The sequence below is a fragment of the Danio rerio genome, chromosome 24 (assembly GCF_049306965.1).
Source record: "Danio rerio strain Tuebingen ecotype United States chromosome 24, GRCz12tu, whole genome shotgun sequence".
Lineage (NCBI taxonomy): Eukaryota > Metazoa > Chordata > Actinopteri > Cypriniformes > Danionidae > Danio > Danio rerio.
Window position 1 is genome coordinate 25,746,350 of NC_133199.1, and position 12,178 is coordinate 25,758,527.

Consider the following 12,178-nt stretch of genomic DNA (forward strand, 5'->3'; position numbering starts at 1 on the left):
TAAATATAAATATAAAAGTAAATGTCACCTGCATTGTGGATGGCTTAAAACTGAGGTAAATGTTAATATTTTTATGTAATTTGGCAGCCCTCAAATATAAAAAAAAAATTATTCTGAAACTAGAAATATCTTTAAAGACTTTTCTAAAAACTAATGAAAACTACATTTAAAATAATTTATACAATAAAATGCAAGTCCAGTAAAATCACTTAAAAACCTACAATTGAATGAAAACCATAACGAATAATCAAAAAAGTAAATCCAATAAATATTGTTAAATGCCACTGATAACAGATATTCACGGTGTCCGAGAGAGCTAAACGTGCTGCAATTTAAGAAAAGATCTTCATCCGTTTGACAGCACATGTGCTGCAAATCCTCACAAAGCAAACCCATTTTTAAAATACAGTTGAAGTCAGAATTATTAACCCCCATTTGATTTTGTTTTCTATTTAAATATTTCCCAAATGATGTCTAACAGAGCAAGGAAATTTTCACAGTTTGTCTGATAATATTTTTCCTTCTGGAGAAAGTCTAATTAGTTTTATTTTGTCTAGAATAAAAGCAGTTTTAAATTTTTTAAACACCATTTTAAGGACAAAATTATTAGCCCCTTTAAGCTATATATTTTTGATAGTCTACAGAACTAACTATCAATATGCAATGACTTGCCTAATTACCCTAACCTGCCTAGTTACCCTAACTAACCTAGTTAAGCCTTTAAATGTCACTTTAAGCTGTATAGAAGTGTCTTGAAAAATATCTAGTCAAATATTATTTACGGTCATCATGGCAAAGATAAAATAAATTCTGACTTTAAATGTATGTGATGCATTTTCACACAATGCAAACAATTAATGAAACATGCTGCAATTTCTCAATGCAAAAAACTAATAAAACGTACTGCATTTTCACACAACACAAACAAATGAATGAAATGCGCTGCATTTTCTCACAACACAACAGAAATGTTTCAAGGAGACCCAAAAACGTGACGGACCAGCTAGTTTAGTTATTTATTAGATAGTTATTTAGGCTAATAAATACTAAAGACATGGGAATCGGGATGTTAAAATAAACAAACAAAAAAGTCACCTTTTAAAGATCTCCTAAAACTTCACTGAGGAATAGTCATGTCACAGTGACACCCATAACGTTTTTTGGGTCCCCTTGAAACATGAATTGCAGCGCATTTCATAATTTTGTTTACATTGTGGGAAAATGCAGCACTTTTTTGTAATTGTATGTGTTTCTTAAATTGCAGCAATGTTAAGCTCTCTCAGCCACCATTCATATTCCCTCAGTCTATAATTTAGTTTCATTAGTAACGAAAATAAAACTAAATGAAACCATTTTCATAATTCTATTCCAACAGAGACATGTCTTTAAATAAACATTTGAAAATTAATTAATAATTAACCCTAAAATGCAAAAAATGAATAAATAATAATAAAAGTATTATATATATATATATATATATATATATTTTTTTTTTTTTTATTATTATTTTGATTTGACCGCAGATATGATAATAGTATCTGGACATACTTTTCATTTTGCCGTGTTTAGATTTCCTGGCATTATGAACTGCTTGCTTCCTCTGGGCTTCAGTAATCTCCATCCCTTAAAAGAGCACAAAAAATGAATATGTTTTTTTAAAATGCATAGCTTGTACATTTCATATCAGAACATTAGCATACTCCTACTCAAATTGATGGCTTCAGCTGTGAGACTCACCCATCTCTTGGTCTTCCTGTACACGTTTACGCTCCCGGGCAAAAGCCTGTAGCCATCGCTGCTTATCCTGGCTCTTCTTGCAGCACAGCACACACAGCACGTTCAGGTTCTCCGCATGGCGCAGGAGAAAGGCGTTCTTCAGCAGGCCCAGCTCTGTGTGCCGTCCATCAGGCAGGTCACTCGGCTCCAGCAGATCTGTGTCCATACGGCCGCGGTAGTGCAGCAGGTCTCTGCGCAGGACGTCTTTCTTACAGAACACCAGCTGATGGTCAAACAGAAAGTAGCTGCGCTGCTGGGTTTTTCCAGGCCGTACTATCCGAGTTAACTCGCCAGAGTGGATGAGCTCTGAGCTTCTTGCTAACACATCCTCACCCTGATGGAAATAGAGATAAAAAAGGTGTATTAAATAAATATATATTATTTTCCTTTTTAAACATCCATACAAGCTTTGAAACCTAAAAAAGTTGCTGCATACTGAAGTACAAAATGCCCTGTTTACACCTGTGAATGAGCCAACAAATTAACCAGCCAGTAATCTAATAAACAGACCAACATGATATCCAATTAATCTTTATTGCATTAGACCAGGGGTTTTCAAAGTGTGAGGCGCGCCTCCCCAGGGGGGCGCCAGAGCATGTCAGGGGAGGCGCGGGAAAAAATATTATATAATAAAAATATAATTATTAAGTTTAATTATTATATGTATTTTTATAACTTTTAAACGTTTTAATTAAACAAAGCTAAAAAAATAATACATCAAAAATAAGAAAACCTTTTTTTACCCAGAAGGCCATAGCTGTGAATTCGCTTCTGTTTGGCAAGCCCGCCAATACAGGTATATGCCTGCTAATTATGCTGCTAATAAAACGGATCGGTTTCTGAGACCCCCCGATTCAAAGCCTTCAAGTTCAGGGCTTAAACCCAAAAGACGATGATATGATGGTCAGTATTTGAGTTTAGGATTTACGTGGACAGGACCAGCTGATGAACCACGACCTTTATGTGTGGTTTGTCAAGATATTTAGACTAATGACAGCATGAGACTCGCTAAACTTCGGCGACACCTGGAAACCAAGCATGATGAGGTAGCAGAAAAACCTCCAAAATTTTTTTTTGTGTGTGTGTGTGTGTGTGTGTGTGCGTGCGTGTTTGGGAGGAGGGGGGCGCCAATGGATAAGTTGTGTCAAAAGGGAGGCCCACTGTCTTAGACTTTGAAAAACCCTGCATTAGACAATCATCGTCAAATCTACTGTCCTGCCCAATTACTCTGTATCTCATGTGCCTTGCACAAGTGGTAATTCATTTTTTTGTAATTTGATGTAAAGATGATACAATATATACATAAATAAATGTATGTACACCTTTTTAAAAATCCAAATATTAAAAACTTTCAAGGATTTAAGATGATGTCGAACAGTCTTGTGAAAAGGGTCCATACACCAATTCAGTCAAAACTTCATACTTATATTTCTTGCGTTTCTTACTATTTAATCACTAAAACATGCAAACAATAACACTGTCTTTGGCAGTTACTCCAGCTTATAAGCCTTCATTAAAAAGAAAAATGTCTTAAGTAAAGATTTTTGATTGTTAATTAAAAAAAAGTACATCTTGATCCCAACTCCAGCTCCTTTTACACTTAACTCAAGCTTCTGTCAAATGTGCACTTCTAAGAGACAAAACTTGACATTTCGTTATTACATGTGCAGCAGTACTACATGATGGTAGGTGTTACTTCTACACTCTGGAAAACATTTTAGTGCTTTTCATGCTCTCAAAAGGGAGTCTGGAGCCCTGATAATAAATAATCTGTGAGGTTTTTTTAAGCTGATCTTCACAGACAAGTTAAGAGGGCATCTGAAACGTATTTTACATCCACTAAAAAGGGCATAACTGGACGCCTTTATGTAATGCTTTAAATATTTGTTGTTACTGACCGCCCAGTGCAGGATGGCCACCTGCCAGTGAGCGATGGTGTCAATGCTCTCAAGACGCCTTTTCCTCTCATTTATCAGACTTGCCACATTCTTCATCGCTTTATGTGCCGCACACACCCCTGCAAAGTCACTGAGGAGAAAAATAACTATTATTTTATTGTCATGGTAAAAATGCTTTTGATACAAGAAATAAAAAACAAAACAATATATTTCCCATATCATATACACTCACCGGCCACTTTATTAGCTACCCCCTGTCCAACTGCTCGTTTATGCAAATTTCTAATCACCCAATCATATGGCAGCAACTCAATGCATTTAGGCATGTTTACATGGTCAAGACGATCTGCTACTGTTCAAACTGAGCATCAGAATGGGGAACAAATGTTATTCAAGTGACTTTGACTTTGGCACAGTTGTTGGTGCCAGACGGGCTGGTCTGAGTATTTCAGAAACTGTTGATCTACTCTGATTTTCATGCACAACAATCTCTGGGGTTTACAAAGAATGGTCAGAAAAAGAGAAAATATCCAGTGAGTGGCAGTTCTGTGGGCGCAAATGCCTTGTTGATGCCAGAGGTCAGAGGAGAATGGCCAGACTGGTTTGAGCTGATAGAATGGCAACAGTAACTCAAATAACCACTCGTTACAACCTAGTTATGCAGAAGAGCATTTCTGAACACACAACACTTCCAACCTTGAGGCAGATGAGCTATAGCAGCAGAAGACCACACTGGGTACCACTCCTGTCAGCTAAGAACAGGAAACTGAGACTACAATTCACAGAGGCTCACCAAAAATGCACAACAGAAACTTGAAAAAACGTTAGCTGATCTGAAGAGTCTCGATTTCTGCAGATGGTAGGGTCAGAATTTAGCATCAACAATATTAAAATGGATCCATCCTGTCTTGTATCAACATCTCAGGCTGTTGGGGGTGGTGGTATGGTGTGGGGGATATTTCTTGGCACACTTTGGACCCATTAGTACAAATTGAGCATCATGTCAATGCCACAGCCTACCCGAGTATTGTTGCTGACCATGTCCATCCCTTTATGATTACAGTGTACCCATCTTCTGATGGCTACTTCCAGCAGGATAACGTGCGATGTCCTAAAGCGTGAATCATATCAGACTGGTTTCTTGATCATGACAATGAGTTCACTGTACTCAAATGGCCTCCACAGTCACCAGATCTCAATCCAATAGAGACATTTGGCATGCGGTGGAACAGAAGATTCGCATCATGGATGTGCAGCTGACAAATCTTAAAGATTAAAAGCAATTGCATGATGCAATCATGTTAATATAGACCAAAATCTTTAAGATTTTTTCCCAGTACCTTGTTGAATCTATGCCACGGAGGATTAAGGCAGTTTTGAAGCCAAAAGGGGGTCTAACCCGGTACTAGTAAAGCCTGGTTTATACTTCTGCGTCAAGTGACCAGCGTAACCCACGGCGCATGCAACGCGCGTAGCTGTGCATTTACTGTATACTTCTGCGCGCTGCCTCTGTTGGTCTGCATTAACACTTCCGAAACGCTAGTGGGCAGTGAGGTGTTAATGCTCCTCTGTGTCGGGTTTCTTCGGTGCTGTTTTGCTTTTCCTGAACACTTCCGGGATGTACAAGTGGCTCAAACTCGCTCATTTTGAGGCAGGAACCGGCGGACATGCAACAACTTTAACTATGAGGTAAACACAAAACAAAACTTTCCATCCGGAGCTCCTTCACGGGACTCCACACTTGTAAACAATCGCTCCATCAGGCTTGCACCATTCACGCGGCTCTCAGTCCCACCCAGACTCGTCAGCGCTACCAAGCCGACCAATCACAGAGTTTGTGCTACGCGTCGTTGTGACGTGTAGTTACATTTTTTTTGAGAGGTGCACGTCAGCGACGCCGAAGTATAAGTATTTGACGCAGAAGTATAAATCAGCCTTAAGGTGTACCTAATAAAGTGGCTGTTGAGTGTACTCATATATAGAAGTTATATCAAAAACTTTGGGGTCAGTAAAATAAAATAAAATAAAATAAAAATGGCATTATATTAGTAAAAAAAAAAAAAAAAATGTCCTGAGGTTTTTTTTCCATTTTCACAAAAATATCGATCAGCACATCATTTTTTGACATTAATAATAATAATAATAATAATAATAATAATAATAATAATGACTATTAAGCATTAAATGAGCTCATTAGAATGATATATATATATATATATATATATATATATATATATATATATATATATATATATATATATATATATATATATATAAATATACATATATACATATTTATTACAACTGTTATTTTAAATCATAATTTTGATTTACAGTTTATTAAATTTAGCATCAAATTAAAATATGCACAAGGCAATAACATTAAACACATCTTTGAAAACATTAAAACAGTTACCAACCCCAAAATTGTTAAATATTAATAGCACGTATACACAGACAGACAGACACACACACACCACACAATGTGCTACCTGTGTTCTTTGGGTGTGTATTTCAAAAGCTCTCCTAGCTGAAGAGGGTATTTACAAATCTTCTGCACTGGTGTGAGCAAGAATCCAGCAATGGAAATGTCAATCATCTGCTGCAGGAGACGACAGGCTTCAAAGAAGTGTTTATATCGGCTCTGTTTCATCAGTCGCTGCAGTTCAGCACACGCTACTGGATGTGTGTTACAGTACTCAGAGTATATGGAGAAACCTTCCTCCTGAGAGAGAGAAAAACATGGGATATCAGCAATTTGTGAGGAAAACATTAATTTCCATTGTTCTTGTGAATCCAGTGGTACCTGTTGAAGGAAGCAGGAGCCTATCTCACTTAGATGAGGATTTTCAGGGTTGTATTTCCTTTCCAAATCCTTCAGAAACTTCCTCTGGAACCTGTAGATGTCCTCGATGTTGCTGAAGATTGTCTTTAGCTGTGTGTCTGTGAACATGCCAGGGTGCTTTCTACATTGACGAATATATCCCTGCAACAACAAATGATTAAATATTGATTAAATATTGCAAATACATCAGTATATTCAAACTGATCGATTTGCGCATCGTTTGCAAAGTTCCTTCAAAGATCCAAAAATTTTAAGCATTTGACCAGCAGAGGTCAGCGATGAGAAAGCTTCCCTAAAATACAAAATACAAATGTAACATATAGTAATTGAATTTCAGTTTGATAGATGAACCCAGGGGTGGATGTAACCAATAAGTAAGATAAGTGGCCACTTAGGGCCCTCAGGACATCTGGGGGCCCTCAATAAATATCTAGAAGTATAAATTATACCTATAAACTATATATAACATAATTTTCTATCATATTTTGAGTCAAACAAATAAATGTTTTACATAAACAAACATTATTTAAAATACAATAAAATATAATATTATTATAATGACATAATGTTATGAAAATATATATATATATATCCACCTCGCTCAATCATGAAGCAGTCAAATTAAAAAATATATATTATTTTTAGCTCTAAATTAATTTTAAGAACTACCCTAACTAATTTGAACTATGATATATGTACTATGTGCTTCTAGATTTTTTTTAAAGAAGAAATTTCACAAACACAACTAATTTACATTGGACTACAAATAACCGAAAAGCAGTATAATCACATGACCATACTTTAGCATACTGCCATTTTAGATATTCACAATCACATATTACTGCATGTAGTTTCAATGAATTAGTATCTAAATAATAATTAATAATCTCTGATTTGAGTTTTAACTGTTTCAATGTGTGGAACCAGTTATTTAAAATGTGTTGAGTTTGTAACTTATCAAGATTGCATTTCTTTGCAATAAATATTTCTGAAATAGTATTGCAATGTAGAATAATACATACAAAAATAATTATATACACTTTTCTATTTTAATATACAGTTTTATAATTTGTAATTCTTTTTCAAATATGTGATGTTTAACACAGCAAGGACATTTTTTCACAATATTTCCTATTATACTTTTCTTTTGGAGAAAGATTTTTTTCTTTAATGTATGGCTGGAATCAATAATAATAATTAAAACAGCTAAACTACCTTTTTTCTTTTATTAAATGACTTGCCCAATGACATCATAGCTTGCCCAGTTATTTAACCTAGTTACACCTTTAAATAGGAATTTAAGCTAAATACTGGTATCTTGCAAAACAACTAATAAAGAGAAATTAGTTACTACAATTATTACATTTAAAGGGCACCTATGATGAAAATCAACGTTTGTAAGCTGCTTGGACAAAACTGTGTGTAGGTATAGTGTGTCAACAGTCATACTGGAGTGATATAAACACAAGTCTCTTTTTAAAAATTTCCTGATGTTAAAATAGGAGCCAAAATCCAGTGATTTTGAGGCCCACCGCAACATGGCGTAGGAGTGCGGTTTCCCTGCCCACCGAATTGATTTACAGACGCCATGTCTAAGAAAATTCACACACGTCCACAGAACATTTTTTGCAAATAACTGGGATTAAAATATTTGTTCCAATTATCTTTTTTTTTTAATAAGTTTAAAATGTTTTTACAACAACATGTTTGTAATAAAGACAGTAAAATCGCTATGTACTTCTTAACCGCTTAACATTTGTGTGAGACTTATCATTTGAGAAAGGCTTGAATAAACTCTAGTACAAATGAATCAAATAAACTTACTCTGTATTTTTGACTAATGAGCTTTATTTCAGCTTCATTCAAGTCATCACTGTGCTGTTTATCTGTTGTAGGACATGAGGAGAAGCCCACATGCATGTGGGAATGGTGGGCTGGGAGAAGCAGCTCATTTGCATTTAAAACCACAGGCTACAAAAACAGCTACCGTAAACTCAGACACTAAAATGGGCAGATTGTGGAGGCTATAATAAATAATCTGATGGGTATTTTTGAGCTGAAACTTAACAGACACATTCTGGAGACACCAAAGGCTTATTTTACATCTTGCAAAGGGTAAAATAGGTGCCCTTTAATTTTTTTTAATTCACTTCATTAACAGTTTAAAAGAATAACAATTTCACAAGTGGGCATATAATTTTGTGATCAACATTACATGACATATTTTTAAAAAGTTGATATGACACCAAGTATGCTAATATCCTTATGTTTCTCTAAGGGTGGTGTTTAATATCATTAAAAGTCCCTGAGCGCTACACCTATTTTCTGAAATAATGCTGTTAACTTATCTTGAAAGTAGGCAAATGTGTTTTAATCTTAATCTGCCATTTTAAATGATAGGAGTAGGAGAATGATTGCCGCTCTAAATGGAAGATAAGGGTTTCTTGATAATAAACAGTGTACACCGACCACAAAACAAGGCAAACAAACACAAGGTGAACGTGAAGTGGTAGGGACAGACGCTCACCTCACAGATATCTTTGAGATGTTTGATGTAAACTCGCTCCGTGTCCATAATCTCTTTGACCACATTGGCTCTCATCTGCTTTCGGTGCTCAGGGTTTTGTTTGTGCGAGTCTGATGGGATGGGCTCCTCTGTATCTGGCGTGCTTTCTACACTCTCACTGCTCGAATCCTCTTGATTCACCCGAACCTTGACAACAACATATCATTAAAGTCAATCACGGAGGATCAAACAGAGGGCAACTATGAAGAAGCACAATTTTTACACAACAATCAATTGTTTCTGAGGCATCTGGTTAATCCACTTGTACAGGAAGTCATGATCAAATCACCCAAAAGCCTCTTTGTTTTAGATTGACTCATCTTGTTGGATCTTGACACAGTCATAGATTTACAATGTGATGCATTAATCTGGAGCTGAAAACAATAAAACCTGCTTCCGTACACCCTTACTTCTTGCAAACCAGTAGGCCGGCACACGCTGCTTCGATGACACATCAAGCATTTCCGCTTGGTTTACCCAGAGCAAACATCTCGGCTGGGTTACTATGTTTAGAGGCCTAAATATAAGAGAAGAGTGTTCCTGCACAACCTGGAGTGTCTGCAGTTTCAGGACTGCATTTCTAGGACCCCATGTTATATGGCCCTACCTCACTCCTACCCCTAAACCCTTGGATGTCAAAACACACAGTTAAGTTTGAATGTGAAGGTGAGCATAAACTTTAAAAATATTATTGGGTTAAATATCTCACCCCTAACTGGATACAACAGGAACAACAAGGTCCTAGTAATGCAGATGGTCCTAGAAACATGTTCCAGCCTCTATGGTTGTGCAGGAGCAAACTATTGAAATATACTAATGCTGTCACACTAATAATGACTTTTTAAATTTACAAATGAGTTAATCTATCACCTCATTTACAGATTAATCACTTCATCTAAACCTGTGTTTCTCAACCATGTTCCTGGAGGACTACCAGCTCTACATATTGCTATATCTCTAACTAAACACACTTGATTTAGATCATCAGCTCATTAGCAGAGACTGAAAGGCCTGTAATGGGTGTGACAGAAAAAAAAGAGACATCCAAAACATGCAGTGTTGGTGGTCCTCCAGAAACGTGGTTGAGAAACACTGATCTAAACTGTTAATTTTCCACCAAAAACCCCTCTGAAATTTGTCATTCATTAGTACACCATATATAAGTATAAATGTAAACAAGTCCTTCTTTTGTAGGCATTGATTTACACTCGGGAGTGGAGAAAACATCCCTATTGTTCTCTTTTATATGTTATATTAAAAGTGCCATAGAATGAAAATCTGAATATACATAGGCATAGCTGAATATTTAGTTCAGTACATGGCTATGACACAAAATGAGTCTCGAACTCCATTCCTCATTATCATTTAAACCCTGTGAGTGTCAGTGAAAAACTGGCCAATCAGAGCAAAATCAGAACACTCAGATTCACTCAGGTTTATTATTATGCACGCCTCAGGCAGCGTTTGATTAACCTAGTGAGTTTACAGCAATATTTTCTCCCCCTTTTTTTATTTATCTAAGGTTGTAATAAACATACGATGTATGTGGGACTCTTATTTTGAAAACAGGAGAGGCATTGAGACTAAAAAAGGAGCAGATCTGTGAAACAGGCATCGAGTTTTCATAGCTCATCAGAACACAAAATGCAGGATATACGGATTCTAAATGCATCCTCCCTGAAGAGGCATAAGGTATGTTTATGGGTGTACTCACACTAGGTTATCCCAGCCGTGCACAGGTATGTTTGACTCCCGTTTCCCAGTTCATTTGACAAGTGCGAGTGCTCCGAATCAGTTCAGTTGGCTGGCCCTGGCCCGGTTGAAAGAGCTGAGCCAGAGCGTGGTTTGGTTGGCACAATACACTTGTAGTGTGAGCGTGAAACTGAAGACCTGACATCACTTTTAAGAGACTGTTTCGTATGGTTTTTTTAATCTTTCTTACTTCTCAATGAACGCGAACTGTCATAGTTTATTAAAGACGCAAACTCCTCGCTGCACGTCAGCTGCTACCTTCTAGTACATGCAGCATGATAACTTTCATGAATATTTATGAGCATCAGAAGTGGTGGATCTGTTCAGCAAAAGATTTGATGACTTAAAATAATACAAAACAATATAACTAAAGCATTCTCTATTAAACTGAGTGAGAGCGCTTCTGTTAAACTGAACAGTTGCATCAATGACTTAAGTGTGCTCAGGCTCGTAAGGCAAAAAAAATGCAATGTGAGTGCAGGCCTAGGGTAAGAGGGGAGGTGGGACAATTGCACCTGGGCATTATTCAAGTCAACCGTGCCTAGTCTGAGTACACCCTAAATGTATCTTTATACTTTAATATGTATATTGTGAAATTTGCCATGGATGCTTTGTAGTGTTTAACTCACCCGCACAAAGCTAGAGGGAAACCAAGCCTCCCGATCGCCCACCATCCCCCACCACCAGTCCTGCTCCTGAACATCCAGAACTCGGATCACCTCCCCGGCTTTAAAGGCCAGCTCCTGCTCCTCCATTGTGACATGGTCCCACAGAGCCTCTGCATACACGGCCCGACCCGACTCTATGTGCTGGAGAACGAGAGAGAGAGAGAGATTACACTCAGGCTAAAGGTCAGATAAAATGACATGATAAGAACAGTGCAGAATGACATCATGCACTGGAAGAGAGTGACGATCCCACACAACAAGTAAAACAACTATGCACACAAACACTACTGAACAGGTAAGAAGAGATACACAGTGAAATATGACCTGGGCTGTATTGTGCAACCTTTAAGTGGAAACAGCAGTAAATAGTTTTAAACACTTGCATAAATATGCTAAAAGTAGACTTAACATAGCACTGTGCAACTTAAAAATAACTTTTACTACAGTCAAAAGAGATTTTTAGAAAATTAACAGTACATATGACACATATACTTAAAGAAATATAGATTTTTATATTTTCCAGCCCCATAGATATAAACATATATACAGTACTGTGCAAAAGTCTTAGGCCACTAGTTTTTTCACCCCCCAAAAAAGGTTTAAAGTAGGTTATTTCTATTTTTCTGTAGCATGTCAGTTTGAAATATCAATTTACATTTTCAAAAATTATTTT

The 12,178-nt window shown here is 36.7% G+C and overlaps 1 protein-coding gene across 3 annotated transcripts in view; it reads right to left on the bottom strand.

Annotated features, from left to right (window-relative positions):
- Positions 1–12,178, bottom strand: part of spata13 (spermatogenesis associated 13) — a 38,665-nt gene that overhangs the window by 704 nt on the left and 25,783 nt on the right. For all 3 annotated transcript variants that reach the window (XM_021473778.3, XM_073940669.1, XM_021473779.2), the window contains exons 7-13: positions 11,467–11,646; positions 9,047–9,232; positions 6,481–6,660; positions 6,167–6,399; positions 3,675–3,804; positions 1,738–2,110; positions 1,549–1,623 (exon numbers count right to left, since the gene is read on the bottom strand). In XM_021473778.3, the coding sequence (XP_021329453.1) occupies positions 1,549–1,623; positions 1,738–2,110; positions 3,675–3,804; positions 6,167–6,399; positions 6,481–6,660; positions 9,047–9,232; positions 11,467–11,646 (1,357 nt within the window). The remainder of the gene's footprint in view (positions 1–1,548; positions 1,624–1,737; positions 2,111–3,674; positions 3,805–6,166; positions 6,400–6,480; positions 6,661–9,046; positions 9,233–11,466; positions 11,647–12,178) is intronic.